Source organism: Notechis scutatus, chromosome 1 (assembly GCF_049901735.1).
Source record: "Notechis scutatus isolate UNSWTSFEM ecotype Mainland chromosome 1, rNotScu1.2, whole genome shotgun sequence".
Lineage (NCBI taxonomy): Eukaryota > Metazoa > Chordata > Lepidosauria > Squamata > Elapidae > Notechis > Notechis scutatus.
This window is the reverse complement of record NC_142009.1, coordinates 116234439-116254534: the sequence shown is the minus strand read 5'-3', so window position 1 is coordinate 116254534 and position 20096 is coordinate 116234439. Positions and strand designations below refer to the sequence as shown.

At 37.5% G+C, this 20096-nt stretch overlaps 1 protein-coding gene across 2 annotated transcripts in view; it reads left to right on the top strand.

Moving 5' to 3' along the window:
* The window catches only part of RIPPLY2 (ripply transcriptional repressor 2), a 44366-nt gene that overhangs the window by 21323 nt on the left and 2947 nt on the right, over window positions 1-20096 (top strand). Inside the window, exons 1-3 of one of the 2 annotated variants that reach the window (XM_026665155.2) lie at window positions 16013-16230; window positions 16453-16525; window positions 17549-17613. In XM_026665155.2, the coding sequence (XP_026520940.1) occupies window positions 16148-16230; window positions 16453-16525; window positions 17549-17613 (221 nt within the window). In that variant the 5' untranslated portion in view covers window positions 16013-16147. Of the gene's footprint in view, window positions 1-16012; window positions 16231-16452; window positions 16526-17548; window positions 17614-20096 lie in introns of those variants that run through there. The other variant, XM_087944054.1, reaches the window with a different exon arrangement.

Here is a 20096-nt window from a genome sequence, read left to right as displayed (position 1 = left end):
GCCAAATAAGAATGAGGGTACAAAGTCAAGGAAGATTGTTACAGTGTTTGTATTATTTAAATTATAGGACATAATCCCACTCAATTATTCTTGTTTATTTTATTCAGAACAGAAAATATAGCAAGTGGTTAAATCCAAAACCTTGAAATCTATTCCCATAATAAAGAATGAATTATTTGATTCAGAAAATAATGTTTGAATCTTACAAACAAAAAAAGAAAATAACTTCTCTATGGCAGACCTTTCTTGAAGGCCCAGAAACAGAAGATAGGTTATCATTTGTCAGGCTAAGCCTTCTGACACCCCTGTTTTCTAACTTGTGTTCTCTTCCCTATTAGACAGATCATTCTGCATAGGGCACTTCACTTATATTTAAAGTTTAGCATATGCAGAAAAAACTACACCAATGTCCTACTGTGCCTAACCAACAGACATACCTAAATAACACTATGAATATTTTGATAAGCATGAACACTTACACACAAAATTTTAAATATTGTAAATCCTATTTCCCGAGTATCTTTATTCTTTAGATTGTCTGAACTATTCAGTAATTCTCTTCCTGTGCCAGAATCACATAAGAACTGTTTGCTTTTTATATATAACTGATACAATATTGCTAAGGGAAATATATTGTACCATTGTGTAAATAAAGAAGAGCTAAGGCACTTCCATTGAAGGACTGTACCAGTTTAGAAGAACCTCTTTAATCCCTTTAATGTATTCAAAAGCTGGGCTGATATATTTCTGGTCAAACAAGAGTAAAATTATTTTTTGTTAAAGTTCTGCAGCTTGGAACCTGTGGACCAAACAACTGTCCATTTGCAGAAATTTATATCTCCTCACAAGGCCTGTCTCCTAGGTTTCAGATTTTCAAAAAGAAAGGTGGCCAGATGGATTTTGGTGCCCCAGTCCCAAATCCAAATAAATCCCTCCCTCCCTCTGGTTTACACAAAACCAAAGAAATATGCACAATAAAAAAAATAAAAACATGGGTAGTGCTTGCAAGTACTGTGTCTCCTCCCACTTTTTTTTTCCCGCAGGCTCTACCACCATTTCAGGTGAGACAGAACTTTCAGTTCCTTGTTCCTTTGGAGAACTGGGTGCGAAAGGGCTTTATTTTGTAGAGATGTTCATTCTCATTTGGGTTATTCAGAGGTGTCTAATTCACAGAATCCAGTTGCTACTTTTCTAATTATGCAGTAATGGTAAGGTTCTGTAGCTATATTTATGTCTGAATCAAGTTGTTGCTGAGCATCAGGAAAATGCTTGTTTTTTCCAGATTAACACTTTATTAATCTGCACTATTTAGCATGAAACAGAACTGGTTGGCAATCACAGGTCTCCTTCGATATGTCTTGCTGACTTGCTTGCCAAATCTATCTACAGTCCTATATAGGCCCATCTAAGTACAAAGTAGACTTACCCTTTGCTTACTAGATCAGTCAAGGACAGATAGATGCTGCTGCATACATCTTTTTACCCATTTTCTTGCAATTATGTTTTCTAAAGTAATGCCAATGTATAAGTTTTTAACCACACCTGTCAACTGATCTTAAAAATAATATTTCATTTGTACCAATTATAAAAAAAATCTATTAATGTCAGACTTATTTTGACTAAAAGAACTTCTACAATTAGCAAACTAAAATCTCTAGGACATTCTGCCAATGTCACTAGTTACTGTTAAGTTATGCTTTAAAAAAGATATTTTGCAGGGTTTTTTCTAATTCAGGCATCCTAAGAAATATCTTCCTTGACCTCTTCTAGCTAAGTTTTCTGACCAAGAACAAGTACTTAAGCTACCAGCTCAATATATGCAGCGAGAGACAAATCAATGCCAGACTTACACCCTAATTAACAAACTGGTAAAGCACGGATATTTTAGCTGAAAGTAACACAAAATTCAGTCTTAACACAGAATTAAGGCTGAGATTACTAAACTCATCTGAAACTAAGGTCCTGTAATTATCTAATATGTTGACACTTGTAGGTCAAACTGAATCCACATAATCCAACTTTACAGTATGTGGATCAGATTCTTCATTTAGGTGACTAGCACTTAATAATAATGTCTTGCTTTGTAGTTGTGAGTCATCAAAAGTTAAGCCATCACATGATGAGAAATCAAACAAGATTTGTAGGTGGGAAAGTGTGAAGGAATGTGAATCATCATTGTTTCTGACTGAAATTAAATGTTTCAGGCTTTAGTTTTAAAAATATACCCAATGTAGACAAATATGCTGAAAATATCTATATTACCTTTGCAAAATACTGTGCATTTCCGGTTTCAATATAGAAACCATTAAATAAGGAACTTTGAGGTGTAGAAAAATCAGATCAGAATTATAGCTGATTGATTCTGTAGCATTATTTGGCTTTCAAATGAATAAATTTGAGCTTTCAGTTTAGCAACTTCCAGGGGCATGATAGGAGAACAATTATGGGAAATAGAGATTAATTTCCATATTGTCATATTTTTCATCACACTGCGCATTAAACATTGTTCTCAGTTACAACTGGAAATTAATTGGAGTTGCTAGACTCTGTCCTTAAGCAATGTCTATTAAAATATCATTAAAACTAGATCCCTTGTGACACAGAAGCTGACTATGATTTCCCATATACTACATCTATAGCCAGATTAAGATTAATCAAGAAAAGCAATAAGATTACATCATATGGCAGGGGGAAAAGTTTTTGAAAGTAAAGAGTAAAAAAAGGACTGAATAAACGCTTGGATTCTAAATATATTTCTTCAGAAATTAGTAACATTGGTATTCCTTTTCAAGACTCTGCAAAGTTGTATATATTTAGACTGGTAAAGCCCAATGGGTGCAAAATTACGTTAAAAAATATTGACAAAACCCCCAGAATTTTGAAAGAGTACCTGCAACTATCTGATCAGCAGTGTGACTAAATAGAAAATAATAATTGGTTCCTATACATACTGTTAATTTAGTTAGAATATAATTACATATTGGCAATCATAATTACCTCAACTTACAACACTTTGCTTAGTGACTGTTCAAAGTCACAACAGCACTGAGAAAAGTGATTTATGACCAGTTTTCACACTTATGACCACCGTAGCATCTCCATGGTCACGTGATCAAAATTCAGATGCTTGGCAATTGACTCATATCTGTGACGGTTGCAGTATTACGTGATCCCTTTTGCGACCTTCTGACAAGCAAAGTGATATTTGAAGCTTTTCTGGCCATTTGTGAGTGAGGAAAGAAATTTTACTTTTGTAATGGCAAGGTTTTTTATTAACATTATGAAGCTTTTATCTGGAATGAAGTTGGAATTGTATTGTATTCAGCATTAAAGGAGACATGTTTATGTTTGGTGAATTGGATTGTACCACTTCCTCAGGTATAATATTTTTTGCCTCACACCACCTCATACTGAGGCTGCAGTCCTAAGCAAGTACATTTATCAGAATTGTGTCCACTGTACTCAATGGTTAATCTAGCCAGCCAGCCAGCCAGCCATTATAAATATACTATATCAATTCATTAAAATTAAGCCCAGGATAGCATAACATCTTACCAAGTATATTTTTTTTAGTGATGAAGTAATAACAGAGAAAAAGTAGCAAATAAAACACTTCAAATAACAAGAGTGCTCTCCAAGAAAGAATGAAGGATATAACAAAGGGTACTCCACAACTAGTAGGTACCAAAATCTGGGCACTAACACAGGAAACCTTTGCCCTGCGTTCCACCAAGTTTAACTCAGTTGCATGCAATTCACTACCTAAGCAAAATTTTCAGTGGACCAATAATGCAGTGAAACTCATTTTCAATTCAGCATTTCATTCTATAAATTGGATGTATGATAATTGAAATGTAGACCTGATATATTAGCAGTTGAATGATGTATAAAAATAATTGTACTACATTATTTTGATATCATTGCTAAATTGAGGATTCTTGAACTGTTTTTTTTTAATATCTTAGAGGTAAGGAACATAAGCTGCAATGTAGGTTATTATTTTATTATTTGCAGCAAGATTTCATTTGCAGGGGCAGAATTTCATATGTGGAGAATAGGCAGATGGTAACTGCATTTGTGTTTTTCAGGCTACTTGTGATAAGTCATTCACAGATACAACTGATTTTAAATGACCAGCATATAATTAGAGATCTATAATTCCTAATACTACTGCAAAATGGATCTCTGATCGTTATTCCTGCAGCAATCCTCATAATTTTAGCAGCATTTTTACTTCCAGTGAATTGGCTTTATACAATTATACTTACATGTTAAATTCACACACTGATGTTGTTTTTTTCAGACAAAAAAGATTTTTATACTAGTTTTTTTTTTCCACCCTTGTAAGCGGTCTGAATAAATATCCTGATCTTAACTCATCAGGTTCTAAAAACGCAGAAATACAATACACTATCAATACACAAATGCATATACTGTAGATTCAAACTGACTTCCATCTGAACAGTGTGATTGAGTGAGAGAAGACGGTTCTGAGGTTAAAAATCACCAGTCATACAGACCGTGGAATCTTTGGTAATAAAAGGTTCTCAACCGCGCAGTGTCATCAGTGATAAAGAGGCGACAAACTAATTACCTTGAATGTTTTTCTCCCATCCCTGGTGAAGCAAAGCAGAGGTCTGGCTGAACAAGTAGAAATGTTCACACATTCAGCATTATATTTTATATACAATTGGTACAGAATTCTATTTGTTATACACCACTGAAAAGATACAATGCTTTCCAGCAAGAATAATGTTTAAACCACCTTCACACAGAATTAGATATTAAGAGTATGGAATGTTTTCCATCTAGATATTCCCATGTAAAAGTGCCATTAGCACCATCATGTTAAATCTCACCCTGAGCCATCTGTGAGCACACTCCTTGTTTAGAATAACACACTCCAATCTACCAGGATCTCACTGTATACTCTCGTGTGTTTTTATTAAATGGCATGGCATATTAAATGTTGACACATAAAACATTTATCAAAACAAACTCAGTTCCAATTCAGGGTGACTTGAATTATAATGTTTTCGCCTTCTCCATTTCCTAGAGTACATAACTCCAAGAAGATAAACCCCTCTTCTGAATGTTTGAAATATTAGAGCTATACTAATGAGCACTAAAAGCAAAGATTCAAAAAGTGAAGAAGTCCTGGTTATTTCTTTGGCACCAGGCACTATTGCTGTTCCTTTGCTGCTCTTCCTCTTCCATCTTCTAGCCATTTTTATAATTTCTGGTTGTTTTTTTAAATAGTTCATTTTAAAGTCTATGCCGATTTAATGTCTATTATTTTATTATAATTTAGTTTTTCTCTTGGTATTTAAAATACACTTTTAAAAACTATTCATATTGATTTTATTATTTTTATTTTTTAAAATTTGGTCATCTGCTCAGATAACTGGTTATTTAGTAGATAAAAATAAGTTTCTTAAGGAAAGGCAGGATATAAATCCAAGAAACAATAATAACTACAACAAAGCAAACACATAATAAACTTATATTTGAGAATGAGAATATATCTTTTGATATTTATACAATGAATTTCAAATTAATAGTATTGATATAATAGAACTCCAGAGCTTATTTGGGCAAGTATATTAATAAAATATGCAAATATTAGATTTCCCACTATTCTTTAAAATTCTCATTTTTTCCAACGCATGCCTCAATAGTTCCCTTATTTATCTGTATTCTCTTATTTATTTATCCTCTTATTTATTTAATCCTTTAACTGCATTAAAATGATGCATCATAAGACAACAGTTTTTGACCCAAATGGACTAACTGATAGAATGTATCCAAAATCTTGGAACTCCCAAGGGAATGAAATTTGGGGAAGTTGCCTGCTTCAGCGCTACTGGCTATTGTTGGGCTACTGAGCTGCTGCTGCAAGCATGTGATCTTCATTTCCAAGTTCCATGACAGTTTCCCAGTCAGTCTCGCAATCCCTCACTTCCTCCCTCCAGCAATTGCTATTTACCCATCAGCTGGGAAGAGAAGGGAACAGGGAAGAATGGAGAGGTAGGAGGAAGGGAAGAACAAGGAGGAAGGGACTCCTTGCACAACACCTTTTCCACACACCTAAGCACCCCCAGGCACCGTTCCAAAACCATGCTACCACCATTCCCACATGCTATCCCTGCCTGGCACAGCAAGAAGCCAGGCTGAGAAAGTAAGGGAGGGAGGGAGATTTCTGATGCTCTCTGCCCAATTCACACCAGAAAACACAATCAGGAAGCCAGCAGGAAGTCTGAAGTCTCTCTTGCTCCTATTGCTTTTTGGGTCATTCTGTTTCTCTGTTTAGGTAAAGAAATGTCTCTGAAATATTGACCCCAATGGGGGACAGGTTATCTTGTAGCATATAAAGTATTATATTTTAACTTCTAATCTGTTTAAAAACTGCTTGACAATCAGCATGAAAGGTAGAGCTTCTGCAGGAATCATATGCTACATTTACATAATTCTTCTACTAGTAATGTCTGAATCAGAAAAAAAAGAACATATACTCTATTGTAAGAAATTGGTTTGTGCATTGCAATCTCCTGCATGCTTACTGAAGAGATAAATCCTTCACTGTTCATTGGACTTATTCCCAGATGACGTAGACCGCAGTCTAAATATGATTCTGAATCTAATTAAGAGTTTAAGTTGTTAATTAGAACCCCATGGTATTATTGGGAGGTCTTTTCAAAATCTCTTTTTCTATCTGGGTTTTATCTTTCCATCTGTATAATATAGACATAGAACGTTGATGTCTCCATCAGACTGGCAAGTTACCAGTTATTTCAACAGAAAACCATCCATAACTAAAAATGCTACTTCTTGTCTCTCTCCATAAAAATAACCAGTTCTTCATGATATCTAGTTAAATTATATAAAGTTGAAATAAAAATGTATTATGGTATTAAAAGGTGTTTTTCTTCGCAATAATCCATTGGAATTTACTTTCCCTCAAATGTATCCATGCTATTACTTCTAATTAATTAAAACAGATGCTATGAAAGCAAAATGAATAATATTGGTAATGTCAGCGTTCCAGAGAAAATCCATTCCTTCCAGTAACTCCAAGTCACACTCCATCTCAAAGTACTTTTATTGGAACAGTACTTGGCACATACTGGGGAAGTCCAGAACTGATTTTTCCCAGCTTCCCCACACAGTCCCAAGCTACAACCCCCACCTTTTCCCCCTCATCACCAGATCACGTGCACAAATCCCACAGTAAGTTTTATTTTCCTCTGTAGCCACACTCTGTAACCTTGAACTATCAAAATAATATATTTTGTCTACTAAGAGCTACTCAATTTACATCACTCCCTCTCCCACATTCTTCAACTGTGTGGCAGCAATGGATTCCATAGCTGACAGGTAAATTTAAAATAAATAAATAAAATAAAACAATGATTACTAGACATTTTAACATGGTAATTTCTGTATGACAGGGCTGTGCGGATTCTGATTGTACTATTATAAAACTACAACATTTAAAAAAAAAAGCAGATTTGTCACATAGCACAGGTAGTCCTCAACTTACAGCCATAATCGAGCCCCAACTTTGTTTTTAAGTGAGGCATTTGTTAAGTGAGTTTTGCCCCATTTTACGACCTTCCTTGACACAGTTATTAAGTGAATTACTGCAGTTGGTAAGGTAGTAATCCAGCAGTTAAGTGAATCTGGCTTGCCCATCAATTCTGCTTGTCAGAAGGTCGCAAAAAGGGATCACATGACCAGCAACAGTCCTAAATAGGAGTCAGTTGGCAAGCATCTGAATTTTGATCACATGATACTGCAGAGGTTGTAAGTGTCAAAAACAGTTCGTAAGTCACATCGTTCAGTGCCATTGTAACTTTGAATGGTCACTAAATAAACTTGCTGTAAGTCGAGAACTACCTGTGTAATACCACTAACATTCAGAATTCAGAGTTAGATAAAGCTAGGGTGGGCAAAGTAAGGAGAAACTTTTCTCCATTTGCTGATTTTTTTTCTATTGATTTATGTTATTTATTTATTTATTTATTTTGTCAAGTGATTATAAGATAACAGGTATAAGTATAAACATAGTTATGAATACATGAAATGGATACATATAAGAAAAATAAAAGAAAAAAAATAAAAGAAACAATAGGACAGGGACGGTAGGCACGTTGTTGCGCTTATGCACGCCCCCTACAGACCTCTTAGGAAATTTAATTTCCTAAATAATAAAAATAATATATAATAATATAATAATAATAAAAATATTTAAGAGACTTAGCTATCTACCTACCACATGTGACATAATTCTGGGCAGTTCACACCACCAACAATAAGTAGATAAAAGAAACAGTAAAATCTAACATTCCAAACCCGACTCCCTATAGCAATAATCCTTGATATTTATCGATTTAATCAATTTGTACTGCTGCCGCCATGTCAGGCTGAGAGCTTGCTGAATATTGGAGAGAGGGCATCCCACAGAACAGAATCCACTACTAACAAATAGGCTTCCTATTGTCCTGCTAGATGACAACATTTCAGAGAAGGAACCTGGAATTTGGCCCATCCTATCTGACCTGGTAGATTGGGTAGATACTCTGAGAGAGAGAGAGACAGCCCTACAGAGAGCTTAGCTTTGGGCGACGCAGGGCTTTAAAAATAATAATTTTTCGGTGAGATGGGAGGCATATAAGTTAAATAAATAAATATATAACTACTCCCTAGTTTGATTATACCTGGAAAGAAACTGGAAGCTATGTGCAGTGCTGCATTCTAGACTGAGAAAATGACCAAGGCATGAGTGATTGTCCTTCCAGTCCAGCTATGTGTCAGATTACCTCACAAGATGAATTAGTGCAAAGTTCCCCATTAGCCACAGCTGCCACCTGCTCCTCAAACAGCACCTGGGAGTCCAGCAGGACCACCAAACTGCTCGTTTCCTTCTGGTGGAGGGCTACTCCAATGAGAGCCAAAGATAACACCTATTTGGATCCAGGAGGGTCAAAAACCAGTGGTGGGATTCACCCAGTTTGCACCACTTCGGGAGAACCAGTTGTTAACTTTCTGAATAGTTTGGTGAGCTGGTTGTTGGAAGAAATCATTAGAGCAGAAAATCAGTTCTTAAATTATTTGAATCCCACCACTGTCAAAAACCCGTGGTTATCATCTACCAGTACTATCTATAAATAGCTAAGTTATCCTGTTGTATCTCCCCTTTGGTGAAATGGGGGGGGAAAAAGGAAAACATTATCTTAAAGAAGCTTAGAATTTTTAACCAGTCTAATGTTAGATGCTCACACATTTAGTATACAATATGCAGGCAAGGCTCATAGGTCTGCCTTATAGCTTTCTTTTTGGCTCTTTTGCTAACGGATAGTAGCTAGCTAACTATGGCTCTTCATATTTTGACTCAACTGCACCTTTAAAAAAACATAAAGCAAGCTTCCATTGGTAAATATCATAGGAAAAAAATATTTTCTTCTCTGATGGTTTTTCCATCCATACAATTTGTGTCCTGATTTCCCAGTTTTGTCTTGCAAATACTGATGATGATAACAAAGGACATTTATTGAGAGGTGGGAAATTAGCAGGAATGGAAGTTAAGGTACCTTTGCATTGGAAACTATAACTTGGGATAGCTGCACATGGGACTGCTATTATGCATAAAGTGATAGTCTAACCCCTCCTCTTCCTTTGTCCCTTCTAGCAGCAAAGTAATTCGATTCAGACTGCAGTTTACTATCATCTGGATAGGGCTGACCTCAGAACCAGAAAGTTGCTGTGGGTGTTGAGAATAAGAATACTGTACACTAGATCTGGGAGGGACCCTTAAAGGTCTTCTAGTCCAACTCCCTGCTCAAGCAGGAGACCATTTCAGACAAATGGCTATCCAGTCTCTTCTTAAAAGCCTCCTGTGATGAAGCACTTCTGAAGGCAAGTTCAACTTCATTGTTAGAAAGTTTCTCCTTAATTCCAGGTTGCTTCTCTTCTTGATTAGTTTCCATCCATTGTTTCTTGCCTTGTCTTCTGGTGCTTTGGATAATAGGCTGACCTCCTCTTCTTTGTGGTAGCCCCTCCAATACTGGAATACAGCTATCATGTGACCCCTTGTTCTTCTTTTCTCTGGACTAGCCAAACCCAAACCCTGCAACCGTTCTTCCTGTTATTAGTCTTCAAGCATTTAATCATCTTAGTTGGTCTTCTCTGTACTTTTTCCAAAATCTCAACATCTTTTTTGTAATGTGAGCAAAAGTGAATGCAGTATTCCAGGTGTGGTCTTCTTACTAAGGTTTTATAAAGATTTTCACGGGTACAGGTATGCAGGTCTTGGCGTGTTCGGGTCTTTTCCCGTGTAAGATTGAGAGTATCCTGGCAACGTTTTGATGAGGTCCCACTCGCCATCTTCAGGCTGGTGCTTTCGGCTTCGTGCTTGTGCGAGCAAAACGTGATCGGAGCTGCCGTCTCCCTATATATACTGGTGGGGAGGTTGGCTGTGTTGTCATTTCTTGATTGGTTGATGGAGTTGATGTTTGGCTGGCTTTTTCCTAAGAACATGTGTGGCTGAGGTATTGGCTGTGTGTCTATCAGCCTCCTGTGTTGTAATGACCTTGGTAATGGGCTGTGTGATGACCTTCTGAATTCTATTGTTTTTTATAAAAAAAAGCAACTTTTACCCAAAATCAGGCAAAGCAGGAAGATTGAGTTGCTCACAGAATCATTCAGCGATCTATTTATCTGCCATCGGCTAGCTCAGTTTCTCAAATTTGCTTGCCGTGAGTCTGCACTGAATTTGCTTGCAAGCAAACCTTCAGTCCTAAGGGAAGCAGAGCTGAAGATCTAAAGACTAGCTAGAAAGCAAGAAATCCAACCATTTCCTGCTTCCTAGCTAATCTAAATCTCCTGGCACAGCAGAACAGCTGATGGTCGGAAAAAGGAAAAATAGCAATTTACCAGGCAAGTTTACCGGGTAAGGAGTGAGTGGGCGGGGAGGGTTCCCGCGGGCCATGTGGGTGGCGCAGCCTTGTGTTTCTGTGCAGCCTGGATTAATTGCTTTGTGGGGGTGCTCTGGGGGTGAGATTTCTCTGCGGACCACCAAAATTTTCTCATGGCCCACGGCCCACCAGTTGGCGACCGCTGCATTAGAGCAAGGAGGCAGGGAATGCTGCGGGTCCCACCCCTGAGGGAGATATACCTGCTGGGACCTAGAAGAAGGGCCTTCTCTGTGGTGGCTCCGTCTCTCTCTGGAACATCATTCCCTCAGAGATTAGAATGGCCCCCTCATTAATACTATTCCGAAAGACACTGAAGACCTGGTTTTGCCAGCGGGCCTGGGGAACCCAGAGAGGATGGAACCCATGAAATGGCTAGTATGATCCGCTGTCATCGGTCTCGGGGCTGGGAGTTGGTTTTTGTTTTTTGTTTTGTTTTTTGTTTTCCCAAATTTTGTCTATTGTACTTTACTAATTTATTTGATTCTTTTTGTTAGTTCTTATTGTTTTTATTTTTATTTTTTGTTTTAAATATGATTTTACATTGTATAAGGCGCCTCGAGTCACCATGGGCAAATAGGTGGCAATATAAATCAAATAAATAAATCAGTCTGGGCCAAGACATTAAGAAAAGCTGGAACTGATTACTACTTGAATGGGAAATTACCAGGGTTGTAGGATCAATTGGGAAACCCTCCCCTCCCCCCAAACATAGCAAATCACCTTCATACTGCTCCATGGGTGTTAACGAGAAGGAGATTTTATCTTTCATACATAGTACTTTTATTTAAATCAATTTAGGCATTGCCCAGTTCTGACTAACACTGGGCAACTCACAACATAATGCCATAAAAAACACACACAAATACAAACCAAACCAAGGTGGGACCTGGCCATTATATACAGACAAAAACAATAAACATCCACTCAGTAAGGGGTCCCATCCATCTCATCCCAAGGCCTGGGAGAACAACCAAGTCTTCCAGGCTTAACTGTTTACAGAATGTCACTGATATTTGTTACCAAGAAACTTCTGCTGGTGAAAGCTTAGTCGGTGGACATACTAACAAGATTCTTTGCTCCAACAAGTCATGATGGTGACTCCTATGTAAAAATGGGGAAGGTGCCCTTTAGATCAGGGCCATGCAAAGATACACAACTTACAACAGTTCATTTAGTGACCATTCGAAGTTACAACGGGATTGAAAAAAGTGAATGACTGGTTTTCACTAGCATCCTCATGGTCACATGATCAAAATTCGTATGCTTGGCAACTGACTCATACCGTAATATTGCAGTATCCTGGGGTTACGTGATCACCTTCTGATATGCAAAGTCAGTGGGGAAGCCAGATTCACTTAACCACCGAACTTAGCAACTTCAGTGATAACTGTGGCAAGAAAGGTCATAAAATGGGACAAAATTACTTAACAAATATCACGCTTAAAAACAGAAATTTTAGGCTTAACTGTGGCCGTAAGTCGAGGACTGCCTGTACTATGTGACAAATCCGTTATTTTGATTTTTTGTAGTTTTATAATAGTACAATGAATATCCGCACACCACTGTCATACAGAAATTATGATATTAAATGTCTAGTAAGCATTGAGTGAAAATAAATTCCAATGGATTATTGTGAAAAAACCTTTTAATAATACATTTTCATTTCAACTTCATATAATTTAATTAGATATCATGGAGAACTTAACACTTAACAGAAATGTTGGGCTCAATTTTGGTGGTAAGTCAAGAATTACCTGTAGTTTTACTTTCTCATGCAATTCTTTAATTTGGTTACTCCACAATTCCAAATAGTGATGACTATCATTCCAATATCATTCCATTTTAATGGAGTATTCCTATAAAAATTGCTGCCACCAATGCTGATGATCCAGATTCTCCATACTCATATCTTCCTAGAACTTTCTTTTCCTTGCTTTCCTTCCTGTCTGTCTTCAGCCACCAATGTCCTTAGCTCCTGCCAACTACTTTCCCTGTAACTAAACAATTCTTTTAATTCCAGAGCAAAATAAATCTGTTTTGTTTCATGCATTAACTAAAGTACCCAAAACAGGTGTGTTTGGGTTTGGAAACAGACCTTCTGAAACCAGCTGTTCCATGCGTGGAACTGTTTGTGCATGGAATGTTTTTCACATTCCTACTTTCAATCACAGATGGTATCTATGTGGGGCACTTTCCTGGGTTGGCAGTACAAAAGCTTTGGTGATTCATAAGCCCAGAGTCGCTTCACAGAGTGAGATGGGTAGCATATAAATTTAAATAAAGAAACAAACTTTGTTAATACTTAGCTTTGCTCCTTGGCATTTATGCATTGTTTTTAAAACCTATATAAAACCACTAATTAAAATAATTTAGGGGAACTGGGGTTAAGTATTATCAGAGTTGGTTCTACGACAATTTGCCAACTTGCACAGCCAACTCACATCAGGACAACTCGCGTCAGGACAAGTTACACTAATATCAAAGAAATAGTGGAATAGAATAATTAAAGAAAGGAATGCAAAGGGAGGGACAGAATGAAATGTGAATGGCAAAAATTAAAATATTTATTTATTTATTTTAAATAATTAAGTAGAATTGTTAAATTGTCCCACAATAAGTTGTCCCATGGCGAGTTGTCCTGGAGTGAGTTGTCCATGGTAAGTTGGCTGCAGCAGGCCAGTTGTCCCATTCCGTGTCAGAGTTATTCCTCCTTGCTATATTAGCCAGATAGTTCAGAGTACATGCTGAATCAGTGTCTAGGACAGTGGTTCTCAACCTGTGGGTTGCGACCCCTTTGGGGGTCGAACGACCCTTTCACAGGGTTGCCTAAAGACCATCAAAAAACACATATTTTCGATGGTCTTAGGAACCGAGCCATAATTTTATGGTTGGGGTTTACCACATGAGGAACTGTATTAAAGGGTCACGGCATTAGGAAGGTTGAGAACCACTGGTCTAGGACCTGCAGTCTTCTAGTATAGTGGTCTCCAACTTTTCTGTCTGCATGAATGGGTGGTGGAGGCGGGGGGGGGGGGAGATTGAATGATTTTGTGCACACAACCTAATCCTGCACATATGCAAATGACGCTTCACCCACTTGTCTGCTGCTTGCACAGCTCAGTTCCCAATAGGCCGCGGACCAGTACAGATCCACAGACTGGGGGTTGGGGAAGAATAATTAATAAAATGTAATTATTTAAATCTTTACGTTAATTAATCTACATCAGACAGAAATGGTATTCACTCTGTTCTGTTTCAAGGTTCTCTTTTGCAGGATTATTTCGGTAAAGTCAAAGCTTTTTTTTCAGGGATCTCCACAGTCTTAGTCTGACACAAATAATTTTATTATACTGTTCTCTGAAAAGACAGGTTTGAAGTTTCAAAAGTAATTTTAAAACCAGCTCCATGTGGATTCTATGACTTAATGTACTTTTTTTATCAAATTTGATAAGTGGACTTCAATTTTTCTTCGATAGGAATGACCTTAGAGAATGCACAAGTTCTAGTTACACAAAAATTAAATTACCACAACAGAGAAAAAGTCATGTTTGTTCATTAGAAACATTTCAGAATCTAATAAGTAAGGTATTATTTTTTTACTGAGCTCTTATCAAAAGAATTACAAAATGGAATTCCGATATATGAAATGAAATGGCCTCTGTATGACGTTGGTTAAAGACATTCTGGAAATTTCCATGGTTTCCAAGAAGTTGCATATTTGTTGATCGAGCCAACTCCAAAGTAAAAGATTCCATATTTTTTATTGGCTGCAGATACACAGTATTCTGAAACGTTATTCATGATATCAATCTTTTAAAAAAATAAGCATCTTGAGCCTAGGAAGTTTCAAAAACCAGATTCCTATCATCAAATATTACTTACTCTTAAGACAACCCTTTTTCAGTTGGACTATACCAGGAGTAGGCAACCTGCAGCTCTAGAGCCACATGTGGCTCTTTCCCCCCTCTGCTGCGGCTCCGTTGCCGGTTGGCTCCACAATTGATAGGGCATTCAGTTAGGAGAGGTAGAAGAAAAAGGACACAGTGCTAGGAGGAGACTCTATGGTGAGGGAACTGCCATAGAGTTTGGTTAGCTCCAGAATTGAAGGTGTGGGGAGGTTCCAATTAGGCTCTTTGAGTATTTAAGGTTGCTGATCCCTGGACTATACCAAATGCCAGACAAGTGAATGCCTAATAAATCTTAAAAACTTTGGTCCCAGTCTTCTCTAGTTGGCATGGCCAATGGCAAGGGATTAGAGAAGTGGTCCAAAACATTTTATTTATTAGATTTTTAATCTCACCTTTATTACTTTATAGGTAACTCAAGGCAGTGAACACACATAAAATTCATCCTATTTTTGTCTGTTACAACGCTGAGAAAAAATCACTGGTTCAGACACCCAACCGGTTTTTATGCCAAGGCAGGATGGGAACTCACATTCTTCTGGTTTCTAGGCCAGGATCTTAGCTACTTCACCAAATATCTGGCAGGGACTACGTGCTTATTTATAACACATAATAATATATTACATCATAATATAATAATATAAGTTGTATCAGTAATTTATGTTACTTATTGCTGTTTTTGGATGATGGTATACCTTTCATTTTTAGCTGTTATGTCTTGCCTCCTTTCTCTTCTTGCTGGCACAATTTAAAGTGTTAAGTACCATTACTGTTGTTTAATTCTATTGTGTGATTGCTCGGGCTATTTGGATTTCCAATATATCCATAAATGAACGGATAGCAATATTGCAACAGCGCGTGGAAGCGCCGTTCTTTCTATGGCAAACTCTGGATATTTCCTGGCTTCTTTCTCACCCAGGACCCTGCGGACGAGAGCCCAAGCGTGAGCTTCCTCTCTTCAGGACAAACAGCCATGTGTCTGCTCAAGTGTGATTAACGCTCACTTGCCAAATCTCTCCCTGGGCCATTTGGAGCTTGCACGCGTCCACGCTCCTTGTTTACCCCACTGCAGCTTTCACGCGCAGCCTTTTTGTTTACCTCTCCGGCAAATGAGATAAGGTGGCTGGGAGGCTCCTGAGCAATCGTTATAAAAACCCCTCGGGCGGCAGCCGATCCACACAGCCCAGCGCGGGGAGGAAAGGAAACGAGACACTTGGCCGCGTTTTACCCGTGTGATTGGCTGGGGCTGAGTGCGGCCAGAGTCAGAGCATGGAGACTTCGCCGCTCTGCCTCCACAATTCTCCGCCGCTTGGAACCGCAAACTCCCGGATCTGCTCCAAAGACACTTCAGGGTAGCTGAGCTCAATCACCACAAGAGCCCGTAATGGGCAACCCGAGCAAGCCTTGGGGCGTGAGGGAGGTCCCCATCTTTTCCAGCTGCTTCTTGATCGCGCGGGAAAAATGGAGCCGGCCCCGTCGGTGGTCCCGGGAGCTTCCAGAAGCCGATTCCCTCCCCCTTGACTGAGCCTTACCGCCACATCGCGGCTAACGCAGCGTGTCTAATATATTTGCAGGTCCGAAGGATTCTGGAGACCTTGGATCCCCACCCCAAAAGATGCCGAAAGACAGCGTGTGCAAAAGGTTGAGGTGAGTGTGTCCAGTAGTCACAATTATGACAGCCCTTCCACGTGGGATTAGGCTACAGGAGCTGGTCTTTCTTGAATGGAGTAATTCGGTTTTCTTTCACTTCGGAGTGCGGTGAAAGGAAGGAAACGTATGCCATTAACGATTGCTACTACTACTATTATTATTAATGCGCCAATATCTTTAGTCCAGATTCTAGATTCTAGATATTGGTGCATTAATAATTATAAAAGATCTCACTGCGTTCCATCAAAAAAACATAAACTAAAAGGCTGATTTATGGAGCAGAGGATTTTCATTACTAAATTAAGTTTGCATGTTGGGGGCTCATGTGACTGAAATATAATTCCTAAATTGGTTATGCCTTTTTGCAATGTAATATATCAGTTTGTGCTAGGCACTATGAAAGGCAGCAATTTATTAATTCGAATATTAAGATTTATGATGATTGCACAATCGGGGGAGGGAAAATAACTATGCGTATTGCGTTAGAGTGCTTGGGGTGTGCTGACTAAAATGAAATCCAATATTTACTTTGATATCACTGAATGACCCTGGGTCACTGAAAGACCCATGCTCTTTCAGCCCAGCCCATCTCACGGGGTTGCTGTTGAAGGAAAAAAATGGAAAAGGGAGTGTCTAATATATTTCCTGAACAAAAAGCAGGAAACAAGGCATAATATTAAATAATAAAATTATGTATTTTTATTATATGCCACCCAGAGTCATTTTCCTGAAATGGAAGGCTTTGATTTGATAAAAAATGTATAATTAAATAATCAATTTCAGATTTCTTCTTTCTGAAAGTATCAGAAATTTTAACCATTCTTTTTGTGTTTTTACAAATTTTATTAATTAAATTATTAAAACATTGGACACGGTGTGATCATCCTGACATTCCTTTTTTGTCATACATGTTATCATATATATTTTATATACATTTATGCATTTATACATTTGTACAATTCATTTTTATCCATAATTAGAAATTTCAACCATTCTGTTGACCTTTATTTCCTGCTCCAGTTGCACAGCCCTTCTGAGGCTACAGAAGACTTTGTAAAACTTGCACAATATACCCACCCAGTGAGGTAAGATAAAACAATTTCATTTTTTCCTAAAACATAGTATTTAGGAAAATACAAAGAGCCTCTGTGGCGCAGTGGTTGGAGTGCTGTATTGCAGGCCACTTCTGCTGACTACCGGCTGCCTGCAATTTGGCAGTTCAAATCCCACCAGACTCAAGATTGAGCCTTCCATCCTTCCGAAGTGGGTAAAATGAGGACCCAAATTGTTGGGGGCAATATGCTGACTCTGTAAACCTCTTAGAGAGGGTTGTAAAGCACTATAAAGTCTAAGTGCTATTGCTATTAGTGAGACTCTCAGGATTAATCTTTTCCATTTTTCCCAGCAGGGCTCCTGTGCCCTAAAAAGCTACCTATTGGTGTGTGTGTGTGGGGGGGAATCCAATAGGTAAAGCCTTCAATTGAACATATTTTCAGGTAGCAGTTAATCATACAGAAAGGTATCAAGAAAGTTGATAGGATTGTATATATTTATTTCAAATAGCATCTGAAACCACACAAAACACATCAGGACTTCATCTAGTAGCTAGAAGTTCTCTGACTGTTTTTGGGTCTCCCCCTGCTTCGTTCTCTCTCTCTCTTTTGTTCTCTTTCTTTGTCTCTCGTTCTCTCTTTCTCTTGTTAACTCTCATGTTCTCTTGTTTTATCTTGTTTTTTTCTTTCTCGTTCTTGTTTTCTCTTTCTCATTCTTTCATTTTCTCTCATTCTCTCTTGTTTTTTCTCTCTTTCTCTCTTTCATTTTCTCATTTTCTTTCCTGCCTTCTTGCTTTCATTCTCTTGTTTTCTCTCTCATTCTCTCTTTTTTCTTCCTCTTGTGTTCTCTCTCTCGGTCTCTCTCTCTCTCTTTTGTTCCCTTTCTCTCTCATTCTCCCTTTCTCAGCCCAATCTATTTTACAGTGTTGTGTCTGGAAAAATAGGAGTACTGCTTCTGTATGAAAGGCAGAATATAAATAGAACAAAACATAACATCAGTAAATAATTAATACAGCTTTTTCAACATGATTTCTCAATATTTTTGGCTTCTCCAATTATTAGCCTAGCGGTTAAGACACTGGGCTTGTTGATTGGAAGGTTGGCAGGTCAAGACCTAAGCACTGCGCCACAGAGTAAGCTCCTATTCTTGCCCTAGATCCTGCCAACTTAGCAGTCTGAAAGTATGCAAAGGAAAGGAAAAGGAAAGGAAACAGCGTTCTGTGTGCCTCAGTGTGTAGTTATGCTGGCCACATGACCACAGAAATGTCTTTGGAGAATGCGGGCTCCCTCAGCTAGAAAACGGAGAGCAGAACCGCCCCTAGAGTTGGACATAATAGGTCAGAGAAAACCTTTACCTTTTTTTTAAACTATAGACTCGACTGACGATCATTTGTTTAGTGACCATTTGAAATTACAACTGCACTGAAAAAAGTGACCTATGAATACTTTTCACACTTATAACCATTGCAGCATCCCTATGGTCATGTGATCAGAATATGGGTACTTGACAGTTGACATGTATTTATGACGGTTCCAGTGTCCCAGGTTCATGGATCACCTTTTGTGACCTTCTGATAAGCAAAGTCAATGTGGAAGCTAGACTTGCTTGATAACCATGTTAATAATTTAACAACTATAATGATTCACTTAGCAATTGTGGAAGGAAAAGTAATAAAATAGGGCAAAACTTACTTAACAACTGTCTTGCTTAACAAATAAATGTTGGGTTCAGCTGCGGTCATTAGTCAAGGACTATCTGCCTTAAGAAGATTTCCTGCCAGTGTCTTCCACATTTAAAGTATATGTTGTTTTAATTTTGTGGTTTTAGTGATGCTCTGTTATGTCTTTATTCTTTTTAGCATGTGCAATATCAGTTATAATAGATGACTTTTATCTGTTTTGGAGCTGACCATATCAATTGTCAGAGTATCTTTTGAACTAATTAGAAGACAGCAAAATACTATTTTCTTGTGATGTTTATGTATTTATTGCCCGTAAAAGGTAGAGGCAATTCAAATACATTTATTTTTGAAATAATATTTTTACTTTAGTATTACTTATTAAATTTATTTATTTTTTTAAACAATTTTATTAGTTTTTTAAAAAAACAAAACAAACAAAACATAAAAACATCCAGCTTTCTTTCATAAATATACTAACAGTGTGTCGGTTGGTTTACCAGTTTTTGTGCATTCATTTCGTAGTCTCAATTACAGTTACATTACATAATAACTCATATTATCAATCAAAAATTATATATCCTAGTATCACTATTAAACAATCATTTGACTATAATTTTATTCATTCATACTTTACGAGATAACTATAATTTACTTAGTTTATTTTATAACAAATCATATAGTCATACCAAATCTATCCTGAAAACATTTTATAGATATGATATCAAATAACAAAGAAAAGAAACATATCTTTTTATATATTCATTATTATCTAATATTCTATTATTGTATGTTATCATCCAACCATTGATAGAAAAGGTCCCAAATTTTATAGAA